The following is a 20,655-nucleotide window of genomic DNA, read 5'->3' as shown; positions in this document are numbered from 1 at the left end:
ATTGTCAGTTACCGGTTGTGTCGTCTTCCCAAACGACTTTAGGGAGAGACGGTGGCGGTTGAGGCGCCTCCGTTGGGCGGCTGCTGCTGGGCCTGTCAGCCGGCATCACAGCGCCACTCAACGGTTCAACTTGAGCGTCCTCAAACGAGCCAAAGCTGCTGCAGCTTTCCAACTCCATTGGAAAGTTAGCAAACATGATGTCCATTGCAGTCGCCAGATTCTGCATCTCAACGAGCTGTGTGAACACTGTATTTGCTATTGGTTATAGCGGTAGACTTGTACTTTCGCACACTTCGATCGCCAGTGACCATAGACAGCAGCTTCTAACGCGAATAACAGCTGGGCTGAGTTATGCAGCTTCTGCGCGCACTGTGACGTCACAGAGCGCGCATTCCATTCCAAGCCAGGCGGGGCGAGCCGAGGGGGGCGGGGCGTGTCACAATTTCATTGGTTTATAATACAGCAAATCTTATTGGCGTAGACGCTTTGAGCCTCAGTACGAGTTTGTGAATGATTTTGGCCATATACAGAAATATTCTATTTTTTTATATTTATATTTATATTTACTAAGTTAAATGTGTCTTGTTTAGGCTTATTCAAAATATAAATAAATAAAAGTCTTTTCAACATTATTTCTAACAAATACTCGAATTATTGGATATATAATATAGAATAATATACTTGGATAAAAGTTTATATTTCAGATATAAACTGATGTCTACAGTAGCGATCAAAATTGAGTAGGCCTAAATCTATTTGAAAGTAACTACACTCTTCAAATAGAGATTGTATCAGTTCCTATTGTTACCCCAGTAGGTGGCGACAAGTGACTGTTAAAGTTTTTTTTATTTTTTTATTTAATCATTTATTCAAGAGATTCATTCAAAAATGCTCATTTGTCCAGTAATGACACAATAAGTCTTTATGAGTGAATCCTTGAATTATTCATTCAAACATTTTTTTAAATTATTATATATATATATATATATATATAGGCCTAGATAGAGAGATAGAGTTCTGTTCAAATAGCAGTGTTTTAAAAAAGTGAGTAAAGCTTAAAATCCTTATAATTAATTTTATTTCAATACATGCACATTCTATTCTAAATCAAAACAAGAAGAAAAATTGATCACATTTGTTATTACTTTGCAGAAAGTGAAGAAAAAGGAATATTTGGCTGTTCAAAAAAAATTGTCTGCATTTCTTTACAAAGTCAAACATTTACTGTATAAAGTGAAAAATGCTTGAAGACTTTCTTGTGAATCACTGAGCTAATATTTAACCATGGTTTCAGAGAACTGCTTCACATCTGTGCTGCATGGAGTCGACCAACTTCTGTGAACAGGTATTCCAGCCCAGGACGATTGCACTACACACCACAGTTCCTCTGCATTTCTTGGTTTTGCCTCAGAAACAGCATTTTTGACGTCACCCCACAAGTTTTCTATTGGATTAAGGTCCGGGGATTGGGCTGGCCACTCCATAACTTTAATCTTGTTGGTCTGGAACTAAGATGCTGCTCGCTTACTAGTGTGTTTGGGGTCGTTGTCTTGTTGAAACACCCATTTCAAGGGCATTTCCTCTTCGGCATAAGGCAACATGACCTCTTTAAGTATTTTGATGTACTCAGACTGATCCATGATCTCTGGAATCCGATAAATAGGCCCAACACCATAGTTTGAGAAACATCCCCATATCATGATGCTTGCGCCACCATGCTTCACTGTCTTCACAGTGTACTGTGGCTTGAATTCAGTGTTTGGGGGTCGTCTGACAAACTGTCCGTGGCCCCTAGACCCAAAAAGAACAATCTAAGACCACAAAATATTGTGCCATTTCTTGCCGATAGCTTGGCTTCACATAGGCGTCTTCTAATTGTTACAGTACTCACAGGTAACTTTAGACTTTCTTTGATCTCCCTGAACCTGATCATTGGCTGAGTCTTCACCATTTTGGTTATTCTTCAATCCATTTGAATGGTAGTTTTCTGTTTTCTTTCACGTCTTTCTGGTTGCCATTTTAAAGCATTTGATATCATTTTAGCTGAGCAGCCTATCATTTTCTGCACTTCTTTATATGTTTCCCCTCTCTAATCAACTTTTTAATCAAAGTACGCTGTTCTTCTGAACAATGTCTGGAACAACCCATTTTACTCCGATTTTCAGAGAGAAATGCACAGCACAACATTTGCTGCCTTCGTCCTTAAATAGGGGCCATTTGTTTGACACCAGTTTTTTCACAGAATTAACTGAAATTGATTAATCTCTAATTGAACTCCACACTGCTATTATTTTCAATTAATGATTCAATTACACAGAATCAGCAGCATGCATGTCATGACTGTTGGGTCTGTTGGTTTTCTATTACTCTACTATACCAACTAGTAAAATATTTGACATGTAGAAATATAATTTCTACCAAAAACAGTGATTAATCTGGTTAGTTATGTTGGACTGCTATTATTATTATTACTCTGCATGCAACATATTTGCACGCTTCTTGTATGGATGCAGTTTTGACCGCAAAAATTGGATGTCATGTATTTATGACATTTTGCCTGTTAGAAATGCGTGCTCTGTTTTTATTATTATTTCAAGGTGGGGTAGAATTAAATTTCATTTCCTGTTGCCCACAGGTGGCGCTATGACTGCAACTGAATATTGGCATATAGATGTCTTCAGGCCAGGACTCTAATAAAACACGTGAAGTTTGGGGCACATCAGACATTGTATGCACGGTTACAACAAATTCCTGTTTTATGGCGAAACATTGAACTTATGTCAGCCATTATCATGTCTGATCACTTGGAAAAATTACAGCACACCTTTTTTCAGCAAACCACAATTTGAGGTGGAATCAGCACAAAACAGACCAATTTACAAAGCGAAAGTTTTATTAATGGGTTTTGAAAATTGGTGTCCTTTTAAAAACACTTCTGTGTACAACACATATTGAAATTAATTTAACAGTTTAAAGTGTGAAAACACTTCCAATGGCACAAACCTGTACAAATCTCAAGATTTATCAATAAATTAAAGGCAAGACTCTAGCCCTAATTTTCAAAATGGGTCAGAACACCAGCTGATCACCAGAGTGATTAAAAGTGAAACTGTAAGACTATTATCTATCAAATAAGCACTTTGATTATGCCAGAGTAATTTGCCATACTACAAATTTAACCTTTGCTAATATGTAGCCTGGTAATTTTACTGCATTTATTAGGATGGATCTACATGTAATTACACTTGTTGCAGGTTTTAGTCTTCAGAAAGCAGCCTGTGGAAGTGGTCGGTTCTCTTCTTTAAAACATTTCTGAAGTCATCCTGAAAACAGTCAAAAAACAAGTTTAGTCAAAAAAAACAACAGCTTAATCATTACTACAAAAAATGTTTTTATTCAAATAAAGCAAGTGCTTAGTAAAAATTAATTTATTTTGTCCCCAAACCAGTCAAAATTTAGTTTTTCTAGACTCATTTTCACCCTCTCTCTAACCTGAAATACCAAATATATTACCATAGGGCTGCTCGATTATAGCAAAAATCATAATCACGATTATTTAACATGATTATTGGTGGGTGATATGATCAAAGTCTTATTTTATGATACGAGTCATTTTAAATGTCAGTAAAATTTCACAATTATCCATACTTCAGCAAAAACTAATACTAGATTAATGCAAGTAAACAAGTCCTCAAAACAGCTACAGAAGACGAGTAAACTGTCAACAATAAAATAAGAACAAATAAACTAATTGCAAACAAAACATACAACAGAACAAAAATAGAAATGAAATAAACAGTGCTTTAGGTTTTTTTAGGAAGATGTACTAACAGTGGTATTCATATAAGTAATGCCCAATAGAAATTGAATAAAGTAGGGCTGTCACTAACGATTATTTTGGTAATGGAGTAATCGTTTGATTATTTTAACGATTACTCGAGTAATCGCATATGGCTACTAACGCAATCATTATAAAGGTGCGTACACAACAAAACACATTCTCTTACACATATGGCTTAAAATACATATATAGTAGCAATAACGCAATAATAATTGGTTTGGTGTTATTGAACAAAACTCAAAATACATAATGTATTGAACTGTACAACTAATGTTCTTTATGTATTATCACAAATGCCTGCAGAGGGCGCCAGCGGCCTGACGATTGTTTTGAACAATCCTCGTTTAATACTGGCTTACAACATTTATTTCAAATATCCAATTAATCTTTAATATTTGGCCATTTCTTTACAACAGAAATGCTACAACCACTAATTTCTTCAACATGTGGAAATCACAACGAGCAGTTAGCACTGTATGGCTGATTAAATCAGATTTAAGCAGATACCAATCTGATTAAATGTTGCACATTGCGTTTCCAGATCGTTCAAGAACGTTAAAAGCAATCCAAACTCACAGCAGAGAGGAAGTTTGAGACGCGCCACTAATGTAAATGATAACTGTTCACGTGAAGCGTGTCAGCCTTAGAAAATGGTCTAATAATGCGCTTCATGGATTCTCGTCTGTGGAAATCGCCACTTTCGGTATTTTACTGGTTACTCGAAACAGGCAAATTGAAATCGAGGATTTTTAAAAATTTAATCTTCTAATTTAGTCGAGGAATTGTTACAGCCCTAGAATAAAGTAATCAAATGTAAGATAACTGCTGTATAGGACACATTAAATATAGACTAATACTTATTTAAAACTACAAAAGTTATTCATTTAAGAGCAGTAAGTGATTTTATCTTTATCTTTTCTTGTTAGATTAACAATGACTGCAGCAGTCATTAATGTTGGCTGGTGCCGTTTTAAGAGCTGCAGGGACCTAATATAGGCCTACTGTTACACATGCGCACTTTCTAAGACATAACCAACTGCGTTAACGAGGATACTTACCAAAAAGGCATTTCGATATATTTGTGTGTAGGCTATTTGACCATTTAGGCGCATATCTGAAGACCAGAGCATACTTTGCCTATGTGCGTTCCGCCCCGTCTCGGAGCACGCACACAGATGGCCGCCTAGGGAACAGCCAACGTCTCTTTCGCGGCTTAATGCGCTTTTAATAGCACTGTTTAATATCAATCACGTCCCGCAGTTTAGCAACAGTAGACTGCATTTTACGTCACTCTTATTCGGCTGATTTGGATGTCAAGTTTGGGTTAAGGAGGAGGAATGAAAGCGCACCACTGTGAAGGAAAGGAAGGTGCGCTGGATGGAATGCGGAAGCGGTACAGTAATGGTTTTACTTCGATTGTCTTGTTTTCATAATCGTTGGAAGCCAAAATCGAAATTGAAAATACGATTAATTGCACAGCCCTAATATTTACCAAATAGATGTTGCTGCTGCTGTGTCAGTGTAGGTTTTAATAAACAGATTTTTTTTTTAACTGGGTAGGAAATTTTGAGTTCTGAAAATTGCTATCCACCCCTAATTCAAGGAATGTTAATGGCTTAAAAACACTCACCGCATGCACTAGTTTCTCCATGTATGGAATGAGCTTTTGCAGCTCACGGTCCTCTTGATCTCCAATCCAGCTCTTTATTGGAATCATATTCATCAGCTACAAAAAAAACAACATCATGACATTGATATACTGGTTAGACCAAGAGCTGCACGATTCTGGATGTTTTTTTTCCCCCCAAACAGAGATCACAATTCTGAACAGACAACTAAATAAAATAAATGTCAAATAATTTAATTTTAATAATGTATTAAATAACGTATAAAATAATCTAATTTACTAGAGGTTCTGACAAAATATTAATTGCTGCAGTCTATTCAAAGTTGCTGTCTGTAACTTTTTTTTGTGTTCAAAATTTACAAAAATTATATAATGAGAATGTACAACATGAATCCATTTTCCAAACCGTGTTTTTTGTCTTACCCTGAATTACTAAGGTACACCTATAATAAGTGTTTATATTCAGACTATTTTAGAGCGGTCTGGTAGGAACTGCTGCGGAGTAGCACAGTACCTGCGTGACTCGTCACAGACAAACAGAGAGAAGTAGCTCCGGCTACAATATTCTTCCGCAAGACACATGCAGTTCTGTTTATTAACCGCTAGAGCGCCAAAAGTTACGGACTGCAGCTTTTAATTAATTAGAATGAATTATTATAAAAATGGTCTGAATGGATGATTCAATGACTCACTCATAAAGACTTCACTTGTATCATTATTGAATGTATCATAATTTTTGAACAAAACTCTTAAATGAATGATTCAATGACAAATTTTTTTTTAACGGTCACTTGTCACCACCTAGTGGCGCAACAATGTATTCGATACAATCAATATTTGAAGCGTCAAGTAACTTTAAAAAGGGAATCTGGTCTACCGTAGACATCAGTGTTTATATCTAAACTATAATCTTTTATCCTAGTGCTTCTGTGATCATTTGAATTATTGCAACACAGAAATAGTGAAACTGTGTGTGGTGGTGAAGACAAACATACGTGGTATGGGAAAGTGTGGGGGGCGTTGTCCAGGATGACCGTCTTTGACAAGTCTCTCTCCAGAACAGTCAAGTCTTTAATGTAGTGTCCAAGCACACAGGCGCAATCATCCTGATACAAACGATGTCTTAAAAACAAGAATTACGTTACATTACATAACATTTTCATGCTTCCTTCAAGGGAAAGTATGTTACGAGTTATGAGACAGGTTTGCAGATGCTGGGAACCATCTCCAGGATGATTTTGGGCATATGGGATTCAAAGTGTAAAATGTCTCACCTAAAGAGCTTTTTATTAGGGTCCAATATATCTACAATCTTTTCTGCATATTCCTTTTTTGCAGAGGTGTAAACAAACATCTGGAACAGAAAAAGACAGAACAGATTTACTCACTGGTGACAATTAAGGCCAGCCACACCAATACAAACGTTCTACACACACACACACACACACACACACACACACACACACACACACAATCTGATTTGACTGTTCAGGCTAATGTGTAAAAAACGGCAGATGGACTGAATGAAAACAAGTCTCTGACAGTAGGTGGTGCTTATGGAAAAGCACGCTATGTATCTTTGCGTTTCGGGTACCTACGTATTCAGTGTATTGTTTATCAAAGAACACCATTTTATTTTTTATGTAACAAAAGCAGCTTTGGGCTTGTGACCAAAAGTGCAAAACTCATTGGTTGGCCAGCTTTATTCGCAAAGAGATTAGAACACCTGTCTGTAAAAAGTCTGTCACATTAATGGCATGCAAACGTCTGTATAGGGCTGAATAGAAGCATTAGCAGCTGTTCATTCAAATTAAAATGTTTATCGCACCAGACATTCGTCTTGGTGTGAACAGTCCTTAATGGCTCATTTCCACCGAGCGGTACAGTACCGCGTATATACAGTACAGTACGGTTCGAGACCCTGATCCGGCTTGTGTTTCCACTGCCAACAGTAGCCTTATTTAATAGGGCCGGAAAGTAGTGATTGACGCCATTCTCGCAAGAAAAAAAGTGACACAGTAAACAACAATGGAGGACATACTGCAGATCTTGTCTTTGCTTCTCGGGATGTGGCTGTTTGTTTGCTGCGCGCTGACATTGTGTTGCAATGGTATTGTGTTTCAACTGTATGTTTAAAAAAAAATGCCACCTCTTGTGTAGTCATTCCCCTTGTAGCACGCCCAAGTGAAGATTCTCTGTCAACCAATCAACATTCTGCAATAAGTCTTGCTCCACTCTTTAGGTACTGGACTACTGTGCTTGGTACGGTACGGTTCGGTATTTTGGTATCATTCACAACTTCTGACAATCGAAATGGAAATAATTGCATACCGTACTGTACTGTACCGTACCGCTCGGTGGAAACGAGCCATTAGTGTCTCAAAACCATCCCTGACAAGCTGTCAGTCTTCACAACATTTACCTCAAAATGTTTGGTCATGGCTTGTAGAAACTCTTTCACATACGGTCTGAGGATCACGTACACCTGTGAAAAGACGTTTAATCAATCACTTCACACTTTAAAGAACATCAGAAATCCAATCCTTTTTCGTGACAGTCAGAGAATGTTAACCACTATTCCAAGAAACGCATGTTATTTACATATTCATTTGAATAAATCCTTTCATACGCAAGTTTAAAATATATTACGTCTGAGTACTCTGTGTGAGTTTCCATTGATGCATCAAGCTTGTCATGTGACACACCACAGCGCTGTATGACTGATGTATCGTTTTATTTAATTTTTCCTTTTTATTCAAAATATTCACAAACTTGTTAACTATATTGTGAAATATCTGATATTCCTATTCTCAAATACATGCAGGTAAATGCAGTTTGGGTCCCACTTTATATTAGATGGCCTTAACTACTATGTGCTTGCATCAAAAAGTAAGTACAATGTACTTATTGTGTTCATATTGTATTGCAAAACAGTTTTGCTGCTATTGAGGTGGGATACGGGTAAGGTTTGGTGGTATGGGTAGGTTTAAGGGTGGGTCAAGGTGTAAGGGATGGGTCAATAGTGTAATTATAAATGTAATTACAGAAAATAATTACAGATGTAATTACATGCAAGCAATTTTTAAAATATAAGTACAATGTAAAAACATGTATGTACACAATGCATTGTATCAAATGATTAATTTAAATGTAAGTACATAGTAGTTAAGGCCACCTGATAAAAGTGGGGCTCTATTTTGTTGTTTAAAAACCTTTATAATAATCAGGTTAGTTGATCTACAATGGGGCGCCACAATTCAGAGATTCAGATCTGTCGGGTTTAACACGTAAATTCATCCACTTCTCCAGAAAGATATGAAAGTAAGTGGCCGATGAACTGGGAGAAGAATAGAGTAAACTTTAAAGTTACCTACACAATATGTGTCTGATGTATATAAAACAATTATGTTTGAAAGGATTATTATTGCCGTTTCCATCGACATCAGTGTGTATTTAATAAACCATAAATGTTTTTTGTTTATTTAAATGTGTGAAATCTAAAATAAGCATTATGGGGATGAAAACACTAAACAGTTGTGATATATGATATGTGTATATTAGGGATGCACCGATGAATCGGCCGCCGATATAACAAACTGATGGTTTATTAATTAACTGCGTGAAGGCAGTGAGCTATATTATGACCGTTGTGTAATCCTAGCGCTGCTGTCTGCGCTTTAATGCTAATCAAATAACAAAATATTGCACACTATTCTTGACTAAGCAACTTTTCTAGCTTTCATAAGTGTAGCGGACCTTATCTGAATGATGGCCAAAACTTTACTGATGTTTTATAAAGTTTATTGCGTCTGTTTTCACTTTTCAGGGGGTGTTTAATAAACTGATAAACTTTAAATCTGCAAAATATCTCTGAAGAACTGCATGCACAATCCGTCCGTAGACTAGAACACCCGTCAAAATAAGAGTCTGATATGTATGATATGTATGAGATATGCACTATTTAAACTTACAAAAAATATTAAAATGTATACAAAAAACAAATTAGAAATAAAGTCATCATAATAAAGTCCGATAAAATAAAGGATTAATATGTATCTAATTTATACAGTGAAGAATATGCAGTGCTATTTTACATTTGTTTACTTTATTTCTGTAGGCTACCGGAAAACTGTTAAACCTACCTAAAAAGCACTGTTTTTCATATATATCTTTGTTCAGTTGTATTTATGTTGGCCTGCTGAATGTTAAATGGATCCAATCAATGTTCATTAGAAATTATTTGATGATGCAGCAATAAATCTGCTAGTATAATTTAATGTAGGTGCTTTTGAACTTTGCTGATTTAAAACATGACCAAAAGACTATCTATTTTGATGACAAAATTTCAAAACACAGGAAGTGACAAATATCGGTATCGGCCAAAAATTGTTAGTTAGAATCAGTATCGGCCCCCAAAAATCCTATCGGTGCATCCCAAATGTATATGATTCAAATCTGCGTTCACACTTTGGCTTGCTCTGATTGAGAGATGGACACCCTCAGCGCCAGCCAAAGTGTGAAAGCAAATTTGAATTTAGCAGTTCATCACATGACACACTGAACATTCTAATCACTCCGGTGTGATCGTACATGTCAAAGAGTTGGGTAAAAGTTTCACCAACCTTGTACTTGTGATCTTGAAAGCGGGTACTGAAGGTGTATTCTGCGTCAGGGATCACATTGAGTGAACTGAACACGAGGGTTTCATCCTAGGATCGTACAAAAATAAAATCCAAAGAATCACAAACCAGTCACCTCTAAACCTCAATCAAATCAGTGAGACCCATGTTTTACTAGTCAACATTTCATTTTCATTTACTCAGTTGTTGAAGTCTACCTCTCAACAAGGGAGTGCTAATGGTCCATCTGATTTAATGGCTCTGCTATTAACCTCCCACAGTTTGGAATTATCATTCAGTCACTGAACTGCATGCTAATTCAATCAGTTCAGTGACATTTTGAACAATACATTAAGTTAACCAAAGAAGTGATTTGGAGCTGGCTAGAGGGAAGGTAACTTACCAAATCGAGCACCAGGGTAGCAGCAGGTGTGCTCCTCGTCTTTGGTGGAATGTCCCGCACTGCTGAGACAGGTCTGGACTGTTGTGAACGGTTCGGAATGTTCTTAATAAACGTGAAGCTGAGGCAAAAACAGAGACAACAGTCAGATTAAACCACAGAAGAATCACTTCAATCAGTCTGAAGTGCACAAGCCACAAAAACTCCTTTGTACAAGAGACTCACGGGCTAAACACTTCCTCATTCTCCTCATCCTCTGAAAGAGGGCTGGCAGCGCTGTAGCCAAACACACAGTGTTCAGGACTGAAGATGGGACTTGTGTTTGGATGCTCACCTATTAAAATAAGAAATAACTGTGTTACACAAAATCAAATAACAAGGTATCCAGACAGTCATTACTCATTTAGTTTAAAAATACAGACAAAATGTTTCATAATAAAAGGTCAGACACTTCCGAACAGGTTTGTACTGTAGGGAAGAATGATTATGTTTTATACGTTTATTAAAATCTTGTTTGCATGTAGTCTGATGTCACTATTAAAGCATTTAAGATATGTGGAGAGAGACATATAACGTAACATATATGTATTTATAGTTGAATTGTATCTGACTCAAATGTATATAATGATTAAAGGTAGGGTAGGCAATTTTTTATAAACCCTTTTTGTTATACTGGTTGAAATTCTTCATATCCTGATAGCGGTCAATAATAGAAGTGGTCTAAATGCTAAAACACGTACATATAGCTTCTGTGAAAGTCTCAGGATCAAAAACATGTTCGTCTAATCATTGCATTCGGTCCGACATCACACGTCATCAGTGCGTTCCGTAAGCAGAGTTGTTAACAGACACAGAGCACCACAAAAAAAAAAAAAACAGCAGCTGCCTTTGACAGTTCCTCCTGAATCAAAAACTTATGCTGCATTCATGTCGATTATTGTGTTGTAACCGTAATTACGAGACAGCAACCCGTGACTTTCTACCGAGGGCTGTTCATGTCTTCAGACTCTGATTTATGCGTTTTGGATTTATGTCAACACTATCAACACCAAAATGAATCTGCAGCAGTCAGCTGGTACAAGTCAGAGCTCTGAAAGTTGTTTACATTCATTATTATTATAACGTTATGTGCTTTGAGACTCAAGGTAATTTAACACCATCTCTCGTCTCGCAGACTCCATTGTGTGCATTCATGTGTTTTGAAAGAGGCGTGGCTTTCGAGACACTCTGAAGGGAGGATGGGAACTCAAAGGGTCAGGAAGCTTTGGAGCGTTATGAATCAGCGTATCAAATCATGATTCAGATCGCGTCAAACTGCTGAAATCACGTGACTTTGGCGCTCTGAATCGCTGATTCGACACAAAAGATTCATAACGCTCCGAAGCTTCGTGACGCAGTGTTTTTAAATCGGCCATCACTATATAAGTCGTTATTTTGGTTTTTTTTGGCGCACCAAAAATATTCTCGTCGCTTTATAATAATATTGAACCACTGTACTCACATGAACTGATTTAAATATGTTTTTAGTACATTAATGGATCTTGAGAGAGGAAATGTCATTGCTGGCTATGGAGGCCTCACTGAGCCATCGGATTTCAACAAAAATATCTTAATTTGTGTTCTGAAGATGAACGAAGGTCTTACGGGTGTGGAACGACATGAGAGTGAGTAATTAATGACATTATTTTCATTTTTGGGTGAACTATCCCTTTAAGCTTTCAAAGCTAGCTTGTTATTGCTAGCCTCTTCGAAATTGCCTACCCAACCTTTAATCAAATAACATTATAAATTAAGTTATAAAATGTAACTGACACAGCTAATGTACAAAGCCCCACGATTATGACAAAAATCAAGATTGTCGATTTTTCCCTTTGAAATTGTAATTGCGATTACTAATTACAATTATCAATGATGTTTTGAATAGCTTTATACCATTGTTTGAAGCAACTGCATGCCATATTTTATGTAAAAGTAAAAAAAGCTGAAAACAGCGTCTTCCTGAATTTTTTTTTATTGCTTTTCTATAGCATTAATCCTCAAATGTCAACTATACATACATCTTATAACTATACATCATCTTTAAATAAAAAAATAAAAAAAGTAAACATATGCATGTAATAATAATAATAATAATAGAGGCATTGTTCTAGGAACTTTGCTATAGGAACTAGCCACCAGGGTGGTTCTCCAAGAACTAATGTTTCCTTAGGGCCATTTTCCTGGTTGCATTCAAACCGCCAGTAGGAACTCTGAAGGGACGCTTGTTGTTGTGACTTTTATTTTGACGGCGCTGAGAACAGCTCAGCCAGAGCCTGAGCACACAGCGCTCACATTCTCCATCTTCATTAGTTTACGATCTGTTTAACAGTCCTGTATTAGCTAGTATCAATATTAACTTTTGCCATGTGGTTGATGCTAGTAGCTGAGCAGAAATACATACATACAATCATGTTGTTTCGCTTGGTCCACTCAAAGTCGCGCTGGATTTTCTCTTTAGCGTAAGGTTGAGAGGTCCATCTATCACTGTTTTCCATGTTTGTAGAGTTAGCTAGTGGAGTAAATATATAGGCTGTGTACACAGCTTTTAAAAATGGCGGGTGCTGGTGTTTCTCGTTCGTTCGACCAATCAGCGTACACTTGCAGTTTTGTGCTGGGTTAGACCTTTTACACTCTGAAGTAGTTCACCTCTCACAACGTAACACACCTCTTAAACATGCAGAATAATGTAAGTGAATATTTTTTGTTGTAATCGTGCCTTTGAACCATTATGAAATCATGGCATCCGTAATCATGATTAGAAAGTCGATTAACTGTGCAGCCCTACCACACGTGTTTGAAGTTGGCTGGTGTGAGGGCGGGACTACCTGTCACTCACATGACATCACAGCAATAGACCTTATTCAGAGCAGCGCCATGACATGCATGAAAGCGAGGCTGTGAGGGATAGACTTTGTGTTTTCAATGGCATCGGCTGTAAAAAGCTGTACAAAACTCCTAGATCACTCATAATTTTGCACAGCTCATGTAGTCTGGAGGTTTTTTTGTCTACTGAAGTGATATTTTTGCAGTTTTAGTCAGCAATCAACAAAACACATTAAATAAACCCACTGAAGAGATGCATGTCTATCCCTCACAGCCTCGCTTTCATTACCATTAAAAATCAAAGATGGCGCTGCTGTGAATAAGGTCTATAGCAAACCACAACAATTTAATCAATTCCTGATGGACAAAATCAAGTCCCGCCCTACTTTTTTTTTGTGTTCAAGAAGCTGTTTCACTCAGATATACTTCACAATAGGGAAGAAAAGATGATCGCAACTTCTGTTTCATGCTGACTTTAACTAAAATGAAGGAACAAATTAATAAATGGTAGGAATTAATTCTTAGTTTGTGGGCACAATATTAATTTTTCTTCTAAATGGCTCCGTACTAATGACTGTTAGCAAAAACGTTTAAATTCAAGGCTAAAGTATATAAAAATGGAATAAATTAGTGAAAAAAAGTTAAAATGCACTCACTGTCTCTTGGTGGTGTGAGAAAGTGAACTGAAGGGGAGTAGAGGCTCCGAGCAGCAGGATTCAATAAGGAATGCCTTTCCCGGAGGTGACGGACTGGGGTCTTGAAATCTGACTCTAAAAGCACAGTGGTGAGCATGATATTTTCTTAATACTACGTCATCATTAATAGACTCTAACATAATATTAATTTGTCAAACGAAATGATGTACCTTTATTGTCAACAGTTGATAACGCTTTTCTCCTCCTCCGTGGACGTTTGGCCGCTGTTGGGACGTCATCAGGGTCCAGATTTGAGCAGTCTTGAAGACACTTTACTTCATCCTAAAGCGAGGGTGAAAAAGACAGTCAGTTAAAAAACTGATTAAGAAATGGTACACATTTCATATAAATAAGTGCACATTTCATATAAATACATGTTTACATTTGGATAAATTATTAAACTACAGAAATGATGAATCATGAATTTACTTTATTTGTGTTTTAATAAACGGAGCAATTCCAATAGGGTCCTCACACCATCGGTGCTCGGGCCCTAATAACTACAAGATCCACGTGCTCCTTGCTCGATAATACACAGAAGCTGATTGGCCGAGATACAACTTCCCAAATGCCATTCAAAAATACTGAAATCTTATTGGCTACACGGTGAGAACGGGCCCTGTCCGTGAACACATCTGGGGTAGCACTGAGAAACTTTTACCAGCAGCACACACAAATCATTATTATTCATATAAACGATAAACTGTTCTGTATTTAATGTTTTGATGAAACATTATTACAGTAACGTTGTTTTAATTCCGCTCCGTATATCTTGCTTTAAATCGGTTAGCATCATGCTAACCAGTCATGCGCAGATCATTCATAATGCGGAATCACACGCTCAATCACACTAAACACACGCAACTTTAGTTTTCTTTTCATATCTAGTGTTCAATACAGCAGGACTGACCTGGTTCTTGATCAGCGGGGTCTGTGTTCTCGGGGTCTCCGGTGCGGCTCGCGGCGGGACGGCGTTTGTGGGTTTTCATTTAAAATATTTCTTGAGCGAAGTCTCATTTTCCCTCAGCCCTGATTAAACGATGTCGTCAACAGGCATAAACACTTTAAACTCTCAGGAATAATGTAATAGTTCAAAAATCGCGTCAATCTCCATGAATTTAGTTAATCGGCTTCCTCTCGCTGTTTCCAGACGTACTGACCTCAGTTTAAACTACTGAAAAAAACACAATCGCGCTTTAGCCAGTCAGAACTCACGCTCGAAGCGGTAGGCGGGGCTTAAATGAACAACGACGCAACGTGATGCGGAAGTCACATTGACAGGACAAAACATCTGTTTCATTGCAGAAGTATGTCATTTTTGGCTGGACAGGTTTCTGACATCTCTGAAAAATGCCTAGAAGCTGTATGTAATTTACCTCTTGGCAATACAACAAGTTTTAGTGATTAGTTTTCTTAATAAAACATGGATTTTAAATAACTTCTCCATTGTCAACATATCTTTTTAACGTTATTTAATGACATTTGCCAACGTAATACTATGGTAATACCTAATGTTTCATAAAAATTAGAGACCTTAATGTGACATTTTTCTTCTTGAATGATATGGCTTATATATGAGGGGTTTTTTTTAAATTTATTTTCATTGGTATTCTGTTGGCCATATTAGGGATAGTTTGGAAAAAATACTATGGAAATCAGTGGGGTCCCATTAACTGGTTATATGGGGTTACCCATATTCTTCAAAATACCTTCTTTTGTGTTCAGCAGAAGAAAGAAACTCATACAGGTTTTGAAAGACTTGAGGGTGAGTAAATGATGACAGAATTTTCATTTTTTTGGGGTGAACTATTCCTTTAAGGAAAAGGAAAACATTAAAAAGCATCATATATCTCCTTTAAATTTCTGAAAGATCATCAACCTGTAGCCATATTTAAGTTTCAACAGGAATTTAATAATTGCAAGAGTTGCTTAATAATTTAATATGGTGTGTAAGGGGCCAATTTTGACATTTAGGTTGTTGTTCTGAAATAAGAAAGTTCGGTGGGGTCTGTTACACTTGATATAATTTGAAATGTGTGCATATTTAAGTGGACAGTTACAATATATAAAAAAACATACTTTTTTATGTGGATTTTAATATAGCATGGTTTCATTTTGATTTAGTAAATACAAATTAATCTGTTCCTCATCTAAAAGTTTTGTGTTGACAGTTTCCATAATATATATTTTTTTAAACTGAAAAGAATAAATAACTGCACTAACAACATTACATCAGAATTACATTTTATTGTATTCAACGTCTATGTTAACAGCTGAAGATCTCAATTTTGAAAAAAATCAAACATTGAAAAATCTGATGCTTGACAATTATAAAATGTAAACGTTGAGAGTACATTTTGCAAACTCTGAAACAACAAAACTCATCAACATGAACTTTCTCTTTTAAACAGGGCAATAACGTACTGAACAACAAAAAAACAGACACACCCAAACTGAAGCGCCAGAATTACCATTACATTACAACATATAAAAAAAGGCAAATAACTTCAGTTAAAAAAGAAAAATTCAATTTCATCTGTTAACTGCATTTTGTTTTGAATATGTGTTGAGGTCCTTTTTTTTGTCATTATCCGGGTTTTCAGTATTCAGACTGAGAGAGGTACAGTTGTTGTGTGATGATTTTCTAGGTTATAGAGTATTTTCAATCCATAATATTCTGGCCAAAACAGCACTTATGTGACATTCTTTGGTTCCCCTTTCCCCCAGTTACATATCAATAGATAGATTAAATGGGTTAGGATTGTCTTTGTCCTTCACCCCTAATAGAAGCAGTCAAGAGGTCGACACGCAATTCAAACGTTTTAAAAACGCACAAGTGGAAATACACAGACTGGTGCATCAGTGGTACGTTCAGCACCGTAACCAAAAGCTGGTCTCTCCGAGGAGCAATTTCAGATTCAAACTAAGCAAGCCAAAACTCAAAAGCACTCACATAAGAAAGGGATACTGAGATTTAAAAAAAAAAAAAAAAAAAAAAAAAAAAACATAATATACTTGCAATTAATAAAAATCCTTGAGTCAGTGTGCCAAGGGAAACATTTACCATTACCATTATAAAAGGGTAAAATAAATGTTACATGCACTGTGACCACAGCACTAAGATGAACATATCTGTATAACTAGAGGTAGAATTGTATTTCCTGAGAAGACGACAAATGCCTTATTATAATGTAAAACCTAAGTTTCACAGCTGTCTATGTATTGGACAAGTGAATTGCTCGATTTTTAGTGTAACATTAAGTTGTAAAGAGAAAAGCTAACAAAGAAATATCAAAGAATAAGGCATCCTGCAATAATAGCGAAGTTTTATTGTACAGCAATTTTGGTTGTCCTTGCAATAAAGTTGACTACATTAGCATGCTATATTTACTTTTTAAAATTTGCATACTTCAAGGCATACATCAAAGTGAAAACAGATCTGACACCCATCTTATGGATACCAACTGCTTTAAACGGGTGTTATGTGTATCTGTCTTACTCTGTGTAGTAACAGTACTGTTTCCTAAGGAAAAAAAACCCCAGCATCTCTGATCGGAAAACACTGGGTAAAGGCCATTACAATAAAGAACTACTGTTACATGATAATGGTAAAAGTTGAGGATTCGATTCTAAAAGTCAGGCTGGCAGACAAAACAGAAAGATAAGCATCGAAGAAAAATGCCATGATCCCAATGTGGCGTTTTCACAATTACGAGTAAGAAGGGGCTTTAAGGATATCATGGCTAATATATATTCAAATTCACTGAATAAAAAGGGGTATGTATGCCCTGTTCTACTTGACAGCAGGTAAATCCATGTGAAAAGTGACAAACTGGGAAGGCTTGCAAACGATTCTTAGCTGATGAATGAGTCTTTGAGGTAGAGATTTGGCAGTAATGACTTTAAAGTGTGTTATGATAATGAGTTGTCCTGATATAAATAGAAAAAAATAATATGTACAGTTATACAATACAGACAGAAACGGTAACATTTCCTATACTGTTTCCTGTACAGCAGCTATGGTCCTTGTGAATAATAAAGGGTTCAAGAGTGAGCATTAAAACAAGAAAAAGAGGATGTGATAGCTTGACGGTTAAGGATCTCAGCTGTGAAAGCAAAGGCTGCAAGTTTGATCCCAAACAAAAGGATCAAGGCATTTACCTTCATTAATCTGTACCTGCAAGCTGTTTTGGATATAAATAAAGCTTTAAGCTTATCAAAACCCTATTTTCCAAACACTCAACTAACTTGAAATGCAAAATAAATTATTCACCTTCATAACAGCTAAGACAGTAGTTGCTAGACGACTATGTTTGTGTAAGTCAAAAGAAAGTGTTACCCCTAGATGCCCACCAAGTGAGTTTTTTGACCTTGCATACAGTGTAATGCTAGAAGAGCTTGACATAATTCATAAATTGCAGCTACATGTACACTGTAAAAAGTCAAACGCTCTATCTACTCAAAATTGTGGCAACAGATTACAAGCAATATTATTAATTAAATTCAACATATAAGAATTGAGTTAGAATTAATCAAATTAATTCCTTAAAAGTCAGCCATTTAAAATGTGTAAAATTAGCAAACACCATTACAAAAACCCCAAACTGACATAAAAAGCAAAGAGTCAAACTGCCCAACTAAATGAAACACTGATCACCATAATGGCGACCAAATATTTTCAATAACATCAACATCTAAACCTCTGTTAATTCATGTGTTTCTCTTTCCTTCAGTGATTCTGCTCGTTATCATCAGGTGTCTTCAATGTTGGCAATAAAAAAAATAAAGTACTTAATTCATCTTTGACGTCTGTCTGTTATTCAGATATTTGTGTTTAAATTTTACTCGTTTTAAATGGTTGACATTTAAGGAATTAATTTGACTAATTCTAACTCAATTCTATTTGTTGAATTTAATTAGTAATATTGCTTGTAATCTTTTGCCAAAATTTTATGGAGTAGATACAGCGTATTACTTTTTACAGGAAAAAGACCTTCTTACGGTCCAGAACAGTTGATGGCATGATTAAAAACAACTTTGAAGGGTGTGATCTAATATTTCTAATCAAAGGAAAGCAAATCCCTTTAGAAGAGAATATTTCATTCTGCTCAAGACACTTTGCACGTTCAAAACATCGCATTGTAATTAGAATTTTCTCTGATTTGCGCTGTTTTTTTTTCTTCTTTTTGTTAAAATTACTTAACCAGAAACTGCCCTGCGTGATGAAGCAAAAGCTACATCGTTGGACCCCTCAATAACACTCAAAACTGCATTACATTAAGCTAAAAGGCCTGATGAAGTGACAAACTAAATTTCCAGTTAGTGTAGTAATCAAACACAAGATGAATCGTTTGTTCAAATCTAAAAGACGAACGTATTATTATACTGCCATGCTTTGAGTCAAACTGTGATTATTTTCATCCAAACCACTGATCTGAGTGAAAGCTCAACAAATTAACAAGTAAAACAACATCTGAACTCTTTACACTTCTACGTTGGAGCAACTATGGGCCAATAGAGTTTGTGGGCTGTGGCAGTTCCAGGTAACATCATTTGTTCCCTGAAATACCTCAGCCACCTTTGCGAGGCTCATGGAGAATGAGGCCTGCAGAGTTTGCCACGAGACGTGAAAAGGCAAACATAAAAAAAAAACATGAATAATGAAAACTTTATGAATGCAAGTATACACATCTACAAATGCATGCCTATGTTTTTTTTTTTACATGAATGTTCACTGACTGATATTAAGATCATTGTCACCATCTGACCTCTGAGATGGGAAACCAAATGGTTGAATACTTGCAATGTCAAAAAAAAAAAAAAAAAATTCACATCAATTTGTATTGTATTGTATTAGTGCTGAAGTTTAGATGCTCGCCTGTCAACAGCACATTCAAACTGTGTGGAGGAAAAACCTTCACAAGGCACTGCAGATACATACACAGAGAAAATAAAATCTATAATAATATATTATTAGTTCAGACCCTTAAGCTGTTTGCATCACACGTTATAACAATACTACTATTGTTATGGTTTTGCTTATAGATGAAAAGCTTTCGTCAGTCAGAGACTATAAAACCCTAAAAAGCAGAATCCTACTGCCTTGTTAACGCCAGACAGTGTGCTCACAGAAAGAGAAATAAATTATTCACAGGTTTTGCATATACATTATATATCATTATCTTTATAATAAACTCTGTTGTTATTTTAGATTTCTTTCGACTCCTGAACAAAGGAGAGTGTAAATAAAAGACCTGAGCTAGTGTACTTCAAGTTGAGAACGGTTCAGTTATTCCTGCACTATTTTTTGGCATATCTTCTGTAGTAACTGAGGTTTTGGTTTTGCTTTGAGGGAGACAGTCTGAGGTGCTAAGGCGATTGGTTGTTGGAGGAGGATGAGGTAGGTGTGTGCAGAACTGATTGAGGCCCGCTGTTGCCTGCGGAAGATTTGTTAGATGCCCCCGATGAGGTCTGTGCCGCGGCCTGGGCGAAGAGAACACCTATTAATGGAGAAAACAGGAAGATTGGTCACAATCCAAACAAGGAGAACTTGAACACACACACACACACACACACACACACACACACACACACACACACACACACACACA

At 36.4% G+C, this 20,655-nt stretch overlaps 2 protein-coding genes across 3 annotated transcripts in view; both read right to left on the bottom strand.

Annotated features, from left to right (window-relative positions):
- Window positions 1-2,875: 2,875 nt before the first annotated feature.
- On the bottom strand, window positions 2,876-15,029 carry ctdspl3 (CTD (carboxy-terminal domain, RNA polymerase II, polypeptide A) small phosphatase like 3; the record flags this gene model as incomplete). The annotated part of the gene is made up of 11 exons (XM_051913496.1): window positions 2,876-3,323; window positions 5,472-5,567; window positions 6,464-6,590; window positions 6,743-6,822; window positions 7,891-7,953; window positions 10,091-10,177; window positions 10,491-10,608; window positions 10,713-10,821; window positions 14,006-14,119; window positions 14,215-14,326; window positions 14,955-15,029. Coding segments are annotated over 11 exons (1,047 nt in total), but the record flags the coding sequence as incomplete, so codon positions are not given.
- A 1,242-nt stretch (window positions 15,030-16,271) lies between these two features.
- arid3a (AT rich interactive domain 3A (BRIGHT-like)) overlaps window positions 16,272-20,655 on the bottom strand; it is a 38,684-nt gene continuing 34,300 nt past the window's right edge. For both annotated transcript variants that reach the window (XM_051912421.1, XM_051912422.1), the window contains exon 9: window positions 16,272-20,544. In XM_051912421.1, the coding sequence (XP_051768381.1) occupies window positions 20,414-20,544 (131 nt within the window). In that variant the 3' untranslated portion in view covers window positions 16,272-20,413. The remainder of the gene's footprint in view (window positions 20,545-20,655) is intronic.

Source organism: Ctenopharyngodon idella, chromosome 11, assembly GCF_019924925.1.
Source record: "Ctenopharyngodon idella isolate HZGC_01 chromosome 11, HZGC01, whole genome shotgun sequence".
NCBI classification, from domain to species: Eukaryota; Metazoa; Chordata; class Actinopteri; order Cypriniformes; family Xenocyprididae; genus Ctenopharyngodon; species Ctenopharyngodon idella.
This window is presented reverse-complemented; position numbering and strand designations above follow the sequence as displayed.